Genomic DNA, 19228 nt, shown 5'->3' with positions numbered 1-19228 from the left:
GCCACAACAGTGAGAGGCCCGTGTACCGGAAAAAAAAAAAAAAAAAAAGACAAGGCTTGGTGAGGCAGATCCTCCCTCACTTCCGTGAGCTATTTTAACAACCTTCCAAAAATGGCCCTATTCTGCTGAAGCTAGGTCAAGCTGAGCCCTAACAGTCCTAAGCCAGTACATAGCTGTTCAGCGCAAACTCATGGGGTCAGCCTCCCGGACTAAAGAAAAAAAGAATTTGCCCCAAGAATGCTTACAGACAGGTATTTCCAATCACATGCCCCCGGCACAACTACCCCAGTGCATCGTCTGGTTTTGGGCAGCTCTGTGCCTGATGGGGGGAAAGGGGATGCAGTCCTTCTAACAGAGCCCAGATCCCCCAAGACCTGCCTGCCTTCGGTCTGCACGTCCATGGTCAGGACTGACCAGAGAGTGGAGGAGAGAACCCTCCCTTTATGCCATCTCAGAGCCACTGTCTAAAATACCTTCTCTCTGAAAATATCTCCCCAATTTTAGGCACAGTGCTTAAAATTTCCACCCTGAGAGTTTATATGTTTGGCTTAAATCACTAATCTCCTCTATAATTGCACATCCATTAATGGTAGAAAATGTGAAGTTGTTTTAAGGGGCGGGGGGCATGAATGAATTCATGTATCAAGTTCCAACAAGTTCTGGGACTTCCCTGATAGCACAGTGGTTAAGAATCCGCCTGCTGATGCAGAGGACACGGGTTTGAGCCCTGGTCTGGGAGGATCCCACATGCCACAGAGCGACTAAGCCCGTGCACCACAACTGCTGAGCCCACATGCCACAACTACTGAAGCCCTCGCACCTAGAGCCCATGCTCCGCAACAAGAGAAGCCACCACAATGAGAAGCCCGCGCACCGCAACAAAGAGTAGCCCCCGCCCGCCGCAACTAGAGAAAGCCCGTGCCCAGCAACGAAGACCCAACGCAGCCAAAAATAAATAAATTAATTAATTCTTTAAAAAGTTCCAACAGGTTCTGTTTTAATTCTGTTAAGTGGCTGATGGTTTGGAAAGCAAGGTTCTGAGCGACGTGGATGGGCGTCCAGGAAGCTTCCAGTGGGATGGGAAAGCATTCATACAAGTGGCCCTGTTGAGTCTGGAGGTGGCCATGGGTCTCTGATAACTGGTCCTCCCAGACAGGCAGAACGGGCAGAGAGCAGGTCCCTATTGCACTTTGGCTCAAGTCTGGGTCTGCCACTGTCTCCATCTTTCCACTCTGGCTTGAGCCTCTCTTTTCTGTATTGCGTCTTCCTAGCTGCTTGTGACATCCTACCCGCGTGGGCAGAGACCTTGCACACCTGGCAGGAGGCTCTGGGGCTCTCAGCTCCTCCACCCTCGTGGAAATAGGCAATAGGAGCTCGTTCCCGCCGTTCACGTTCTCCTTTACTCATTGCTAGCGGCCTTGCTTCACACAGCGCCAGTGGTTCTCCAACTTAAGCCTCTGTCAGAATCACTTAAAGGGCTTGTTAAGCCATATAGATACCTGAGCCCCGCCCCTGCCTGAGTTTCTGATTTGTGGGTCTGGAGTGGGGGCCAGTACTTTGCATTTCTAACAAGTTCTCAGAGGATGCTGATTCTGCTGGTCTGGGAACCACAGCCTGAAACCAATGGCCTGGACCATTGGAGGGCAGCGGTGTCTCAGTTATTACCATTCCCCTCCAGAGCCTGGCTTAGCCCCAGGCACAGAGTCGAAGGTTAGGAAAGACTCATTAACTGAGCCCACCCACGCTATGCAAACCGAATCATGTGAGCAGGCTGAATTTGTAGATATCAGGTTAAATGTAGGAAATATTGCTATTGAATGTGTTTTTATACACAGAGGCATCTCCCAAATATTAACATGGGAGGGGACTCAAGGTGGTGATCTGGGTAGAAGGAGGGAGGTTGGAGGGCTTGAGTTGAAGCTACGTTTGCAAAGGAAACACGCTGCATATTTGCAGTAGCTTTGGAAAAGTTTGATGGAAATCATTTAGAATCCCCCCCCATTCACCTCCCTTTTCCCACCCCAGCTGCACCTCCCACCACTGCTTAGCGTTGCCAGTGATATCACACATGCATGAAATCTGTGAGTCGGGTCAGCAGGTCTGACTCTTCTTTTGAAAGCATCTCTCCAAAAGGATGCCTTCAAGAGTCAGTGCAGCAAGGTGGAAGCAAATGAGATGAGGGATCTGTGCTTCTCAAGAACGATGCATAGCCTCTCCGCCAAGGTATTTAACCTTTTTAGGTTGAGTTCTGTAACCTCTTCTGTAAAATGAGTCCAGAGGAGATGATCCCTAAGTATTCTCCCCCATTGGATTCTGATGTTTTAATTCAGAAGACAGGACATCTCCAATTCAGGAATGACTATTTGCCTCTAATCTAGCTGTTTGGAATCTGAAAGATACTTTTCTCCAGACAGACAGTTATTTCTGGCCAGTCCACACAATAACTAATTTGTTGAGCTCGTAACTCTTTGTCAAGCCAAGTGCTTTGCATGCTTTATTTTGTTTAATGTGACAGTCTCCCCTGGGAGGTAGGGAGTTTCAAGATTCTCAGTTTACAGATGAGGAAATAGAGGGTCTGAGAAGTTGAAAAACTAAACTAAACAAAACTTTTCCAGAGTCTCACAGATACTAAGGTCCAAAGGGATCGGATTTGAGGCCAAGGGTTTTTGGCTGCAAAGCTACTCTAACCATCATGTTCCATTGTTCCCATAAAAGTATATCTTAGCTGCAATGCACCTGAAGTATAGCGTCCGGCCTTTAGGCAGAAGGCAGCATTCTTTTTTGGCACTTTTGCTATAAGAGGCAGAAAGCATTATGGGTAAGTGTTTTGAGCCAAAGTCCCCAAGTTCACAGCCCAGCTCTATTACTAGTGGTGGAATGACCAGGTTACTTAATCTCTCTCCCCTATAGTTTCTTCATCTGTAAATAGGTATAATAAAAGTATCTGTCTCTGGGGCTATTGTATTAAGTGATTAATATGTTTAAGTTGGACCATATAAAATTACCGATATTCTACCATCTTTGATCTACCAAACATTTCCTATCTAAATATTTAATGTTCTTAGAATAGTGTCTAGCACACAGTAACCACTATATTAATGTTGACTATTATTGTTACGGAAAATTGCATTGAAAACTAGTATATACAGGATGGATAAACAACAAGGTCCTACTGTATAGCACAGGGAACTATATTCAATATCCTGTGATAAACCATAATGGAAAAGAATATGAAAAAGAATATATATGTGTGTATAACTGAATCACTTTGCTAGACAGCAGAAATTAACACAACATTGTGAATCAACTCTACTTCGATAAAAAATTTTTTAAAACAAAGAAAGAAAATTGCCTTGAGGGTTTGCAGTATCTGGGATATAGTCGGTGCTCAATGATGGCTGGTGAATTTATGAGTTAAGTAGAAACTGGGCTGCCCAGGAACACATCCGTGATGGTCTGGGCTGTGGACATGTTTCTGGGCAGAGGCAGGTGATGTGGATCAGGGCTCTTGGATTCTAGCAGGTTCCAGACTCTCCTGGCATCACCCTGGCCTAAGGTGGGGAGGCTCTCGGCAGGAAGGACTGACCCCATGGATGCAGCCTACCTGAAGCAGTCTTAGGCCTCTGGCCCTGAAGAAGTAAAGAAAAAGCCTCAAGGTGGAGGGGGTGGGTGGGAGGTCAGGTCTTGTGGTTTGCTTTTATCCAGCTGGAAATAATGAGAAAAGACAGGCACGGGCAGCCTTCTTTCCAGCCCATTCTTCTACTGCTGATGTTTTTGCTTTCTTAGACCACTGTAGAGGGCAGGGAAAACACAGAAATAATGGTGGGTCCTTGGGAATAGAAAGACAAATGTTCGAAGTTAGAGGCAGTCCAGCATTACCAGGGGGTAATGTTTTCTCCACTGCAGGAGACAGACCACTAGTAGCACATGCGCAGGGTGACCGTGTGCTGTGTGGGCAAACGTCTTTATTTCAATAATTCTATGTCCATGTTCATGTATCACAAAGCCTTATAACTAATACATCACACATTCTATTTCACAGATACTATTTTGGGTTGAGGCTAAGTGGATTAAAGTTTTAAGGCGGGGGGGGGGTATTGATTTTAAAATGTAGTGAGGAAATACTAGCATGAGTGGAGATCAGATTTAGTAAAAAATCAGGAATGTGGTCCATGATGACTGAGGTTAGGGAAACACCAGCAGGGAGGTTGAGATACATCCGCATATTCCTGGCTCTGGCGCTTAGTAGCTGTGTGAGAGTGGGCACGTTATTTAATCTCCCTAAGCCTCAGTCTTCTCATCTGTAAAATGGAAATAATAGGTCCTGCCTCAAAGATGATTTCTGGGGGAGCAGGGTATTCAAATGAGAAAATGCTTAGAAGCTGGTAGTAATGGAGAGCCTGGTACAAAGTCAGAATTCAATAGAAACTGTTCATTACTATTGCCATGATTATTCTTAGCCTGGTACACTGCAAGACCTCAATTAACTGCATTTTTTTAAACACAAGTCGTTAAGCCATTCTTTCATTCAATAAATAGTTGTTGGACATAGTGTGTTCTAAACCTGATAGTGGCTCTACTGCAGCAAATTGAAAAGAGGGGGTATAAGGACTCGCTCTCACCCCTCAAGGTGCTCATGGATCAAAGTTTGAGGGGGGATGGGAGGGGAAGTAGAGTGATCAGCAAATAAGTTATCACCACATAAAGCCACAGATGCTGTGAGAGGTGCGGATACAAAATATCCTGGGGGCAGAGAGGAGGAAATCGGCCTAGAAGAACCCCATTTAGCCACAGTGGTCTAGAACTGCTCTGTCCAGTAGCCACATGTGAACTGAATTTTTCACTTCATTTCATTGTAATTAAATTTAAAAACTGAAGGGATGTATTTTTCTGTTTAACAGACTTTTATTGTTTTGGCAGGACCACATTTCACTCTAACCACTGAAAGTTTAGCACCTCCATTGAGATATGCTCTTAGTGCAGAATACAGGCCAGATTTGGAAGACTTAACGAAAAATGATTTTTACATTGATTACATATTGAAGTGATGTTTTGGATGTATTAGGTTGAAACCATGACATTTATTTTTACCTATTTAATGTGGTTACTAGAACATTTTAAGTTGCATATGTGGCTCGTGTTATATTTCTGTTGGACTGGAAGCAGAATGGAAATGACATTTAAATTAGAGAACTCTAGAGGTTCAGAGGAGAGACCCAACTCTGGTTACCTTGGACAATTCTTTCTGACAGATCTGGAACTAAGCTTAGAGGATATGAGGGCAGCAGCCAATGGGCTATTCCTGGGGCTGCAGAAGGACAAAGGTGTCTCTGAGATTTAGTCTAACTATGGGGACTTGGTAGAATTGCCAGATTTAACTTTTTTTTTTTTTTTTTTTGTGGTACGTGGGCCTCTCACTGCTGTGGCCTCTCCCGTTGTGGAGCACAGGCTCCGGACGTGCAGGTTCAGCAGCCATGGCTCACGGGCCCAGCTGCTCCGCGGCATGTAGGATCTTCCCGGACGGGGGTGCGAACCTGTGTCCCCTGCATCGGCAGGCAGACTCCCCACCACCGCGCCACCAGGGAAGCCCTTTTTTTTTTTTTAAATCTGGCAACCCTTGTCACTGGGCGTGTTGTATAACTGGTGTCTCATTCTCTTCATTTGTAAAATAGGGATAATAAAATATCTACCACAGGAGTGTCTTATATTAAAGACGAAATGAAATCAGATAAAACTAATGTGGACATTTTAGAAACTTCAGCCTCCAAGATCTAAGTAATAAAAACAAGTGGGGGAACTTTTCAAACGTGTTCATCCTTCTTGAGCTCCAAACATGTGGGTCAGGGAGCATCTCTCTCCCAGGCAGGTATTAGAAGAGACACCAACCCCCGCCTGGAGGTGAATTGGGTTACACCTGAGTTGGGATCTTCCATCGAGTAATTGGGGGGGTGTGGGGGGTGGGGAGGGATCACAAGCCAAAGGGAGGAGGAAGGTTAATTATGAACCGTGTTGAATGTCTTTCTGCTGTCATTGCAATGCTTTGTATAAGCCAAAAATGCCACAGCCACAGTGCTGCTACCTGTTGAGAGAAATGTGTACCTTCAGCAGGAAAGAAATGTTTGGGACTTAAGTGTCACTTCAAGCCCCTGAAATTAGCTCTACCAAGTAAATTGTCAAAAACTCCAAATAAGCCTAATTGTGTCATTTATCTAATTGCAGAGGAAACTGTTCTTTTTTGATAGATTTAGGTGGCTTGCATTCCGAAAAGAAAGAATCCTTTTTTATCCAGACTAGCTTTCTCCCGGTAAAAAGTTGACTGTGTTGATAGTAAGCACATCAGAGAACCAGGACTACCATATTTCTGGGATTTTCAGTTCCTACTGTATGATCAATCCCTGGGAGAGAGAACTAATTTTTGTTTTTAACGTGATGTTTCTTTCCATCAGAATCAACTTTTAAATGTTTTAGGTTAGGCATGTGAAATCCACTTAACTAAAAACCATTTAAGAGAAAGAGCAAGCCCAATTTACTGTAACATGAGATTTTTTTAAATTCCTGAGTTAAAAAAAAAAAATCCTTGAGCAAACCATGTCAGAAATTAAAAATTGAAAAGAACATTGGCAGCCTCCCCATGTGCCTAATTTGGCTTTGCTGAACAAATGACCAAATTGAAATGAGAATTACATACAGGATTTGCTCAGCGTCCTTATTTCTTCAACTCATTTCTCACTCCTGAAAAATTACCAAGGTCACACGCAGGAGGGAACACATCTATATGGACCACGACATCCTTGGACCGGGTAGAAATAGAAAAGTGGTGATTTTAGACTGTAGGTGTGAATGAACTTCTGTGGTAGAAGTAATTTGCCAGAGAAACCCGAGCTAATGAATTTAGGATCAGAAAGAACCATAATGCCCCTTTTGTTGACTAATTTAACAGGTTATTTTTGCTTGTGCCCTGCATTGCAAGTCATAGTAATAAAAATCTTAGGTGAGAGGAGAAGGCTTCTCTGCAGTGCCCTCATTGTCTGTTTTTTAAGGCTTTTCATTGCCCATCAGCTTCTCTGTCTTTAAGGAGGTGGACGAGACAGTAGAGAGGGCACCAGACAAAGAATCAGGAGACCAAATTTCAAATCCTGGCTCAGCCAGTCATTGGCTGTCGTGGGCACCATCTGTACAGCAAAGGTGTGGACCACACGACCTTTGAGCCCCTCTTGACTGTGGCTCTGCCATTCTGATGGGATGCAGAGAAAAGGAAGCCACAAAGCTGTCTCTGGTGGGGGATTCAGGCCAATGGGGGATGAATATCTAGATGAATATACGTCCCCCATCTTCACTGGTATTGGACTTTGAGCTGACAGTCGTCCTGCTGTGAGTTGGGTGGTGCAGTACTCAGGCCGTAGGTGTCACGGGGCTCAGGTTCAAATCACCCCTCGACCACTTACCAGCTGCATGCTACTTCAGTCCCTTGAGCTTCAGCGTCTTCGTCTACGAGATGGGAGAATAATATACACACTCCACAGAATCGATGCTGACACACAGTAAGGGCTTAATAAAAGTTAGCCATGATCACCATTGTTGTCATGACAGAGTGATCCGAGACCCAACGGGAAGTGAGACACGTTTCTTGAGTGCCTCCTTTGTGTTTGATACTCCCAGGTTCCTGTCTCCTTTATATCACAATGCCCTGCAAGGTCGGTTTGATCACCCCTCTCCCCATAGAGATGTAAAGGGCTGAGAGCATGTGCTTGATTCCATAACCAGCTGCCCCAACTGTGAGCCCTATCAGGGTGGGCAAGGTTCCCAACACCTTTCTGCCTCAATTTTTTCATCACAAAATGGGAATGATAACAGTACCCACCTCCAGGTTTGTTGTAAAGGGCAAATAAAGTAATGTATACCAAGCGCTCAGCAGAATGTTGGCCCCTGAGTCAGCGCTTTCTAAAAACGTTAGCTTTTATTCTAGCTAAGGAAAGCAAAGCTCAGAGAGGTGAATTCATTGGTACAAGTTCATCTGCTTATGAGTAGTAGTGTGGGGATTTGAACCCTGATGGGACTGAATCTCTCAGGGACCCAAGATAGGGAGATAGCTCTTCCTTTATCCTGTTCCTAAGGCCCCCTGGCTAGGATGCCAATCTCAGGCTGCCTGGCTGTGGGCTGTGAGTTCAGTCAGAAGGCTCACAGGGAGTGGTTTGCTGGGGGCTGCCCGGGACTCAGGAAGGGAAGTGAGTCCAGACTGTCTTTCCCTCGTTTGCTGCAGCTGAGGGAACAGAGTAGGGCCAGCGCCCTAACGGCCACCTCCCAGAACCCCCTCCCCACTCCCTCTTGCAGAAGGCGATTTTTCACGAGAGAGTTCCCCCTCTTTGTTCCAGCACACACACAGCACATCTCCTGATCGATATGACATCTCATCCTCTAAAACATTCATGATGTCTGCTTCCCAGGATTCCGGTGGCCGCATGCTGCGTGCAGCCCACGTCGCCTTCCTTTTGTAGTTGGTGGTCTTGTGGACCGGCCCCCTCTTGAACAGGACCGCTGGTTGCTGTTCTTTAATGAAAGACGAATGATGTTTGGATTGTTGACGCTGAATGACAAGCTTCGGGGTCGGGCGGAAGGAAGATGCATTGAGGTGTATGTGTGTGGATTGTGGGGATGTGTTCTGCTATCACAAAAGCTCTTAAAATCCGAGACGGTGATTTATTTGAAGAAAAAAACCTACCGATGTTATCATTCTCTAAAGGTATTTTGATCACATGGGTCCTTTCTTGGAGAAAGAAAGGCTTTTATTTTAGTTCTTTCCAGGAAAAAGTAGCAGCAGGAACGGAGTAGTCTGGGGTGGGAAATGATGCTCTGTATGTTGAATGGCTCCAGGTGTGTATTTATCAGCCCGAGGATGAGCTGGCTCCGTGGACAATGGGATGCCTGGCCAGCATCGCCTGTCCTCCAGTGTACGTTCCTGGGGACCCCCGCACCAGAAACAGAAGGTGGATGTCAGCTCATGGGTCCGTCTTGCGTATCGATCTGCCCGGTGATGCTGGGAGCCAGGGGGCCTTGTTATAGGTCACCTGAGCACACCAGACACCACACACCCACACTGTTGCCAGCTGCAGTGCAGCAGGTGCAAGGGGACGAAGGGGGCGGGGCTGACACCGGCTTGGGGGCGCCATGCACCCTAAAGCGGCAAGGAGCCCCATTTGTTTCCTCCAAACACAGGAATTGATTAATCTCATACCACTTCCCGCTCCCTGTACCATCCCAAGCCTGTCACAGGACTAGATTAATATGCTGGTCCCTCCGTGTGGATTCTTCTTGTCTCGGGAACACACCGCTCTCTGGTCCCAGAGCTGTCTCCTGCAACTCTCGCCTCGTCCTCGTGGCAGACATGCAGGCCAGCAAGTCTCCCTGCTTTTGTGAGGGACTAGAATTAGAAAGGCGCAGACAGAATTCATGCCGAGGACCACTTTAGCACCATAGCTGGAAGATGAGAGAGTGCAGGTAGAGGGGTAAATGCAGGTGCATTTCTCCAAAGCCCCTCTCATTTCCCGTGGTCCTGCCAGGATTCTGGTATCGTATCTACAGCTCACCCTTCCTCGTCTGTGTAATTCCTGGGCCATAAGCTTTGCAACCATTTTGGAAGCTGCAGGCTGGAAGTTGGACACAGGCAAGTAAGTTCTCAGAGCATTCTTAGCAGATAGGTGCACAAATCCCATTACTAGTAAAGGGATTTGTGGGCGTAACTTCCCTGCGGTGCTTTGAAAATTTATTCCACTCAGTGTATTGCAATACAATGGGGCGAAACTAAAAGAAATCACTTCACCAATGTGGTTTGGAAGGGATTTTTTTTTTTTTAACTCCTTTAAGATTTAAAAATTTTTAACTCCTTTAAGACTTGGAGCATTTCTGAGAATGTTATCCCTCATGGTTTTGTTTACATCTCTTCTTTTAGGCAGAAGGTCATTTGGGCACTGACAGCCTTCCTAAAAAGGGTAATTAATACATTAATACATTGCAGTGAGCCCTCATCTCTTTAAGGAAGACCCACTGTATGCTACTGCATCCCTGAAGCATGATAAGCAAACTCACCAAGGAAAAAGTCACCAAACATATTGATTGTTAGCCAGCAGGACGGTAAATTGAAGTTGTCCAACAGATTTATTTTCTATTGACAACGGCGATTCCTTTAAGTTAAATAGCAAACTGGTTTTTATATTTATAGAGGACTAATGACTGCTTGCACAAGGAGGTGTCTGTTCCCGAGTGAGCCTTGACAGTATTTAGTACGTGGTTCTGTAGCCCACCTGCCTTGTTCAGTCTTGGCAAAGTAGTGATTCATTTAAAGAACTCCAAGGGCCGGACGGCCTCCAGTGAGGACTCAGAGAGAGTGAGTCACTGGCAGGAGAGCATGGTGGTTGACTCTGCAGGTACAAGTGTCTCAGTCTGAATCCCAGATTTCCCACTTCCTGGCTGTGTGATCTTGGGCAAGTCACTTAACCTCCCGAAGCCTCAATTTCCTCATCTAGAAAATGTAGATTATATTACCACCTCACAGGGTGAGAATGAAAATAAATGAGCTTTCTTCCTCTTCAGAATCCTCCAGGGTCATCCCACCTCACCCAAATATAAGGCAGACCCCTTCCAAGGGTACCCATTCCCCACCACTGATCCCCCGCAGCACCCCACACTCTCCTTTTCCCCTAACTTCACTCAAACCTGATGTCAGCATGAATTGCTTTCTTACTTCGTTCAAGCCTTGGCTCAGGTTTACCTATCACAGGCAATCATCTTTAATTGGTCTAGAATTAAACCAAAAAAGTTCAAGTTCCCAACCCCTATGCCCTGGCATTCCCTAGCCCTGTACTCTACTTTTCGCTTCTGTGTTTAGTTTCTATTTTCCCCTGAGGGCGAGGAACTTGTCTTGTTAACTGCTTTATTCCTGGTGCCTGGGAATACACACCTAACACACTGTAGGGGCTCAATAAATGTCTGCTGAATGATAAATGATGAATAAATGATGCAAATAATGTAATTAGCCCAATACCTGGCACAGTCCCAAAATAGATGTTCATTGTCACCATCATCGAGGAGGCTCATTGGCAGTGTGTTAATTTTCACTACTACTTGCAAAAGTGCCTTTACAGATCGCCTGGGCAAGTTCGAGGTCAGCACTGGTGCATTTGAGCTCGGAGTATTCCGCTGCGGTTTTTTCCGTCATCTAGGCAGGGGCCCTTTCAGAATTGGCTACATTTCCCACGGGAGCCCTGGCATTGTTGACTGAATCGGGTGATGTCAGGGTGGGGAGACCCAGCCCTGACCCTTCCTATCATCCTGCCTCAGTCTCTGAAGGAGCTTTGCCGTCATCTCTAAGGCCCTTGTGAATCTGATCACAGGTTTAGCCACAAGACCTCCTCCCCTCCCTAAGCTCTGCTTGACCTGAAGGCTTCCATTTTCAAAGGGAAAGCCCAATCTCTTCCTCCAGTTATGTATTGACAAGACTGATCTTTAAAGATACCCCCGGTTCCTGGGGACCTGCTCGGCAAACGCAGAACACCCGTGGCCCCCGTGTTTGCCCTCTCTGACAAGCAAGGGCTGAGCAGCTCTCTGGGAAGCGTTGCTGACATATTGATTGGCCCTCTTGTCAACTTGATCCTCTGCCAGCCAGTGAACATGGAAGGTTCTAAGTGGCACCCAGCAGGGCCCACACATACCCTAATTACTATTTCAGACAACCCCCGTTCCAAGCTGCCACTTTTCAAGGCCTACAGTCTCCTTCCTTGTGGTTGCTGGAGAATTCTTTTACCTGCCGCCAACCCCTCCCTCTTCTCTTTGCTTTGGCTCCCCCTGAGTATTTCTATCGGACCCCATCTGGCACAAACGCAGGCAACTTCAGTAAGAAAATAGCACCATAACTGCAGGTAGGTCTGTTTAGTATTCCTGCTGAAATCTGGGATGTGTGTGTGGTCTGTCCATCCTGTCTTGGTTCATTTTCAATACTTGATAAAAGTTTTCTCCAGTTAGCCAGAGGGATACTCTCAGAGTTTGGCTGCCCTATTGTGTTTTTGGTGGCTGATTTCCCAGCTGCCACCTGGATTACATGAACTTCCCCTTGGAGCCTTTCCCTGTTTTGTCCCTGCTGACCCATGGAGCCCCCTTGTTGCATCCCAGGATCTCTCTGGAGCAGAGCCTGTCAAACCATGATAAATTGTGCATTTAGGCTGTCAGTGGGGGGTGAATAACATTAGGGAGAGGGTCTCCCAAACTCATTTCACTTCTGACCCTCAGATGGTCTGAACAGGACCTCTTGGGATGAGCTGCTGGAGCATTTGTGGGGATTGGGGGAGGGGACCACCCCACCGCATCCACATGTCTTTTGGGAGAAAACGATGAGGCCAGTGTTCACCCAACATCTTGAGGTGAAGAAGCGGTACCTCTGGCTACTCTGAGGCTTCTCAGCTTCTCAGTCTGATTCTGAGAGCAGGTCAGAATTGGAGATATTATGACATAGTGTTTAAAGAGCTACTTCTTCTTGTTGTTGTTGTTCATAGAGGCTAATGTAGTGGCCTTATATATGTGCAGACTCTTCCTGGCTGGGTTTTAGAAAGGATCCTGAGCCGGTAAGTGAATAACTTTAAGGACTGCATGGACACCTAGTGTATAAAAGTGGAATTTCTCATTTACCGGCTACTTGAACGTATCAGTCAAGATTGGCTCAGGCATGCTGCTGTAACAAAGAACCCCAGACTCTCCATGGCTTACAGCAGTAACAGTTCCTTTCTCCAATCACTCTGTATTCTATCACTGGTCAGCCGTGGCTCTGGACCGTGCTGTCCTCGCTCCAGACCCAGGCTGATGATGTGGCAGAAGGAAAAGGTATGCAGCGTGTGTGGTGAGATTAATAAGGTGAGGAACTATGATGTAACCCCCCCCTCAGGAACGGGGTGCTGACTGTACAAAATTGGCGATTCCTCAACCACAGGGAGATGATCATGAGTTGCAAGAAAGAGACCGGGTTTGCCGAGATTCCACTGCAAACCAGAATATGTAACCAGATCGCTATGAAATATGAAGCAGCCAGCTGCCTCCCACTGTAATCCTCCTCGTATTCTAAAAGCCCCCTGTGATCAAACTTTACAGTCACCAGCTTCCTCACCTGTGAAATGGGCACGATGACGGCACCCACCTCAAATGTAAGCTGCGGGTCTTGAGGTAATATCTGTAGAATGTCTACCACGGTGCTGGCCGTAGAAGGGGTCCAAGGACTGGCAGCAGGTATTAATACTCTAATCATCAGAAAGCTTCTCTTTGCAGACCCCTCCATGTAGTGGCCAGCACTGTTTCATTCCATCCTTCACACCCCTGTGTTATGTGTTTTTTATGTATAAGGAGTATCATGTCCTACAATCCAGCCCCTCACATCTGCCCGCATGTATCATTACTGATTCCAATGAACACTCATGGAGCACCTTCTATGTTCAAGATACTCTGCTATCAGTAAATCTTCGGGGGGGGGGGCAGTTGCTGAACCTCCCTCTGGCCCTAAGCAGCTATTATCCTACCTGTAAAGGGAAACCTTTACAAAAGGTAAAGAGAGAGAGACTGACTGATTTCTCAGCCCCCACCATCAAGCAAATCCGTAGCAGAATGAGAAACAATTCTCATTAGTCAGGAAACTCATTTACTTCACAGCTCCCTTGGGTCTTTATCCTAAGGACACTTTAGTCCATCCCCACAGGCCAGAAAGATATTCTCATTTTCCTACCGAAGTAAGAGACAAGGAATAGCTGACCAAGAGAAAAATAAAAAGTGCAAACAAAAGCCTATTTCAGACTCCCCACAACACCCCACCTACAAAAAAAAAAACAAAAAACAAAACCAAGAGGAGGTGGTTGTACCCCGATATAGTTCTCACTTATTTACTTAATGTTCAATTCAACAACAGAAAGTATGCCCAAACTTGAGTTTCATTTTTCAACGTGAGTTGCATCGCTTCTACTGGGAGGACAGAGCTTATGCACCGTGGATTTGGCTTTTGTCCTTTTTCCATCTTCATCTCACTTTCTTATTTTTCCTTTCACTTCTGGGAGTCGTCTGAGAACTTACTTGTGTACTCTGACCCGAACCCTTCTCACCCCATCTGTGGTCTTCTTGTTTTCAGAATACTTTTTTTTTTTTTAAATAAAGAGATGCTACGGAACCCAAGATAAAAGAAGGGGGGGGGGCAGGCGTCTTTGCAAACGGAGACCACCGTTTCGTGGACGCCCTCGGTATATCCAGTAAGATCGGGGTATTGCTTGCTCTCTGATCTCCCAAAGCTGATGGTTGCAGTATGTTCTGCACCTTGGAATGACAAGATTGAGTACCAGGAAAGGGGAGCAGTTTTGACAAGAGTTTTCATATTGATGGGGCGCTGGGGAGGTTGTCATCTTTGCCTGATGGACCCATCGCTTCCGTTTCTAGATATGAAAAATCAAAGCTCTGTGAGGCCTGGGCCCCGGCTGGGTCTGCAGTATCTATCTGTGTCTCTGTTAAAACGCAGAGACCCTCCTTGAAAGAACCGCATCTCCAGTGCAGCAGCAAAGCTGGCTCGAGGCAAGCGCCGATAACCCAATAGCATGTTTTTTTGGAAATCTTTTAAAAATAGCTAATTCCTCGGCTCCCTTCACCTGGTAATTACAAATCAGAAGCTATCGTTCTCTTGAAGCTGCCACGATTAGTTCTCATGTCCTGACCTCTGTACAGTGAAAATATGTCATTATTTGAGGCAATCGAATCTGGCCTCTTCAACTAAGTGACCTACATAGAACAGATAAACTGCAGGAGAAAATTAGGTGTTACCCAGACAGAAAGTGTACAGTAAATGTCACTTACTCTTATTAGCATGTATCATCTCGAAGAGTTGCAGTAGTGAGCCTTGCACTTCGGAGTAAGGTAGAGAAAGAAAACTTGGTTCTGAGGTGGGGTTGTGTGTAAGGAAAAAGCAGATGTACACGCAGGGACACCTTGCCACCTTCATCCATGGCCATCAATCTGAGCTGTAAGGTTTGACGATAAGTTTTTAACCTTAAAAGAATGCAGCCTGACTTTAGGTGGTGGTAAGCAAGCAGAATTAATTGCTGTGTGAACAATTTCCTAAGCATTGTTAATTGCGTTTCCTGTGGTTAATTGTTTCTCCCATCCCCGCCTCATACTAGGAACCTTTCCCTGTCAACAGCCCTTTCCCTCCTGCAGTGCTGGAAAGGTAGCAAAGGCATCAACCTGTGTCTGGTTGAAATGCCAGACAGACATGTGGTGGTTATTGCCTGGCTGAGAAATATGCAGGGGAAGGAAGTCCTTATTTTTTCACAGAGGAAGCATTCCTTAGATACAGACTTTGAAAGAATGCAGGTGTGTGGAACTTGCCTTTCGCTCCACACAGTAAGAACAACTCACCAAGAGCCATCAGACATAGGGGGATATTGGCTTAGCTCAACTCACCGGGACGTGGGCAGTTGGCACCAACAGAGTGACAAGGACCACCAGAAGGAAGTTTGGTGTCTGGAGGTTGGAGGTTGTATGGGAGTAAAACGAGAGTTTTGTAGGCGTGCTTGTTTGCTTAGCAAAGAAGAGGCAGTGCTTCAGAACTCTGTGTCCCATCTTGGACTGTGGGGAAGGGTAGAGACAGGGCAGGTGAGAGGGAGAGAGACAGTGAATCACCGTAGTACTATTTCCAGAAAAGGACTCCATTCCATCACTACCCCCAAGCTTTCTCCACCGTAGGCTGAAAAGATGTTCACTTGTCAGGAAGAGGGCTGGAGCGGAAAAATCTTTTTCAAGTTTGAAACAGGGAGGTGGGCTTTACCGTGGGCCAGTACTACTGCAGATCCTGGAGGCTGCATTGGTATTTCAGCGCAGGTATAGTCTCGTCTGCATCAGACCAGCAGGCTGGCCCTGCTGGGGGAGCCTTGATTTGAAACAGATTTAGATTGTGAGAAGTTTGGGAGAAACTATTCTTTTCAATGCCCCTGGACCACCAGGCGATCAACAGCTCTGTCCGAGTGCAGGAAAGGCTGGGAGGGATGGAGAGTGCCCTTTACAGTGATCCCAGAGGGGCACTTTCCCCTTTACGGTGGCACCATTGGAAGGTCCGGGCTTTGTTTTCCCCTCCCTCCTCCGCCTGCCACTGGGGATGCTCTCCCCCTGAGGCTGTTGTTTCCTTTCCACTGGAAGAGGAAACCCAACTACCCAGATCTACTTGCCTTCTGTATTTAGCGAATCCCTGAGGCCTGGGGCAAGCCAGTGTTGAACTGCAGCTTCCTTCAAAGGCAGTCGTTTGGAAAAGGCACCTGGCCCTCCCCCTTGACATCTGCATTGCTGAATTCTCTATTCATGTTTTCATTACTTTGTCTCTCCTGCAGCCATGCATCTGCTCGGGCTCAATTGGCAACTCCAGCCGGCAGATGGACACACCTTTAACAATGGGATAAGGACCGGCTTACCAGGAAACGATGATGTGACAACAGCGCCATCTGGAGGCAAAGGTGAGGTTACAGCCGCAGCTCGCCCTCTTGAGGCCACAGGAAAATTCAGAGCTCTCGCCACCTGGTTCAGGTTTTCTAATCCGAATCTTGTAAGGTATGCAAAAGGGAGGAAACGGGGAGAAAAAAAAGCCCTGCATTTTCTAGGTACCCCCGTTCAAAGCTGTCTGCTGTTCCTGTCTGTGAGCTGTGTCTGGCTGGAGCCGCTCGGAGCTGGCGCGGTGCCCGCTCAGAGCCATGTGCACCCCTACGCTATCTGCAGCGACCGGCAGGGTCTGGAGCTGCTTGAAAGCATCTCAAGGCCTGGGGAGCAGCAGGAGAAAGTCCTGCCTGATGGGGAAAGCTGAGAGCAGCAGGCGGCACGGGCCAGTAGACTGGAGCCCTCTCCCCAGGGGAGACATGCAGCTTCCCCAGGGAGGAAGCACCACCTGGCAAGGCATGAAAGAGAAAGACCCGGAGCTGTTCCGCTTCGGGGGAGAAGAGAAAGGAGTTTTGACAACTCGGGAACAAAGCTTCCCTTGGCAAAACAGTGAAGGGGACAATAGAAATGTTTACTGAAGCAATCAGGCAACAGTACTTTTGCAGGAAAAAAAGAAAAAAATAGGTGCTAACAAGGTGCTAAGAAAGAGGAGAAAAAACAGAACCATGGGGAAGTGGGGACGTGGGGCAATTAAGAGACAACCAACGGCAGCCAATGGCACCATTAGGCAGGCTGGCATGCAGGGTAGGGGAGGATGCTTGACTCAGGATGGAAATCACAAACAGAAGAGATTGCACAGAAGGGTTCTCCAAACACAGAATTTTTCACTCTGCCTCTTAGCACACTAGGCAGTTCACCCGACATTTCTTAAAATACCCCACAGGGATATTTCAGCAATGGTAAGGGAAACATTTATTGGGCACCTGTCGTGTGCCAGATTTAACATTGTGTAACCTTAGTAACCCTAAAGGGAGAAAAATTACCTTGGAGAAACCGGGGCCCAGGATGTTTTAGAAATTTACCCCAAATCCAGCAAGTAGGCAGGTACAAATCTGAACTCAGGTCTGTGACGTGTGCATCTTTAAGGGAGCTGTTGGGTTTTTCCTAGATCAGGCATTTTCCACAGAGGATATTCCAGAATCATCTTCCCATAGAGGTGTACATTAATCAGCCCTGAGGTGCTAATGTTGCTTAAATTAGCCTCTCCGGAGCTGTCCTAATGCTTCAGGTGTGCCTTTGTCATCTTTTGATCGAGGCTTTAAGAGTCGTTCTCCTCATCTATCCTAATCATAACACTAAATTACCTTTAAGTAAGCATGAAAAAGTTTTATCTGAGGATGAAATTATATGTTTTCCATTATCAAGTGACTAAAACTAGACCTGAAAATGAAAAGTATATTTTACCTTAACGGACCCAAAAGCCAGGAGCCAGATTTGCTGGCCTCAGATTTGCAGTCTGCGTATCTCCAGGGCTTGACACCACCTGTAAATGTAACTTCAGTTGCCTTTACTGCAGTGGTTCTCAGCTGGGGTGTTTTTGCCCCCTAGGGGCACATCTGACAAGGTCTGAAGACTCTTTTGATTGTCACATTTAGAAGAGATGCGACCAGCATCTAGTAGGGAGAAGCTGAGATACAGTTAAACAGCCTACAGTGCACAGGAGAGCCTCCTACGATGAAGAAGTATCCCATCCAAACTGTCCGTGGTGCTGCTCTGTGAGAAACACTGCTTTTGGGGGTCTCTGTTATGTTTGATCCACACATGTCCTTTAATCTGCAAATCAACACTCCTTGTTTTGAAAAGAGTGCAGAATACACATTTGAAATGTCAATATGCATTTTTTTTGCACAGGGATGTATTTTATGTCCATATACATACTGAGATTACATACAAACACTTTTTTTTTTAACTAAAAAACAATTTTGGGGGGCCGCTCCTCGCAGCTTGCGGGATCTTAGCTCCCCGACCAGGGATTGAACCCGAGCCCTCGGCAGTGAGAGACCAGAGTCCTAACCACTGGACCGCCAGGGAATTCGCACAAACACTTTTTAAATAGCGTTCTTCACAAAAGGGAATCACTGATAGGCATTAACTTCCATAAGTGAAGGTCGGCCTCTCCTCCCATTTGTGATTAAGCTTCATTTCCAACCCCACTGGAGCCTCCCACACCGGCAGGACAGAAGATTCCCGGAAAAGAACAGGTCCTAACTAAGAGTATGACGTCTCTAAATGAACAAAGAAACATGTTCCATGGTGTCTTTGGAAGGGCCAGAACTTTTCCCCTCAGAGGCCACCTGCTTTTGAAAATACTGTGTGAGTTGTATAACATCACACAGAGCAGAATATTTTCCAAATGAGTTCTGAGCCAGAAAAGAGGTTACCAAGTCATTGTGCAGTGAATTTTGTCGAGAGGACTTTTGTGATAAAGTCTGAGCATTTGAAATTGCTTAAAGTTGAAGTAGAACTCAGAACGTCTTCTTTCTGAACGCCAAAACAGTACTCTTCCTGTGACCGAAGAGATCAGATCTCTCCTTAAGTTGTTGTGAAGTTTGGTTTTAAAAATGACTAGAAAGGTTAGTGTTTTCACACACCCGCCTCTTTTTTTTTTTTAACACCTTTATTGGAGTATAATTGCTTTACAATGGTGTGTTATACCCGCCTAACTCTTTTTAAAGGCGGTGATCCTACGTTTGAATTTCTTTACCCAGTGACCTACCTCCTCTGCACAATCTAAACC

The 19228-nt window shown here is 46.3% G+C and overlaps 1 protein-coding gene across 1 annotated transcript in view; it reads left to right on the top strand.

Moving 5' to 3' along the window:
- LOC132423081 (teneurin-2) overlaps positions 1-19228 on the top strand; it is a 713011-nt gene that overhangs the window by 464525 nt on the left and 229258 nt on the right. Inside the window, exon 5 of the mRNA XM_060008418.1 lies at positions 16392-16514. Within this exon, the coding sequence (XP_059864401.1) occupies positions 16392-16514 (123 nt within the window). The remainder of the gene's footprint in view (positions 1-16391; positions 16515-19228) is intronic.

The sequence above is a fragment of the Delphinus delphis genome, chromosome 3 (genome assembly GCF_949987515.2).
Source record: "Delphinus delphis chromosome 3, mDelDel1.2, whole genome shotgun sequence".
NCBI classification, from domain to species: Eukaryota; Metazoa; Chordata; class Mammalia; order Artiodactyla; family Delphinidae; genus Delphinus; species Delphinus delphis.
This window is presented reverse-complemented; position numbering and strand designations above follow the sequence as displayed.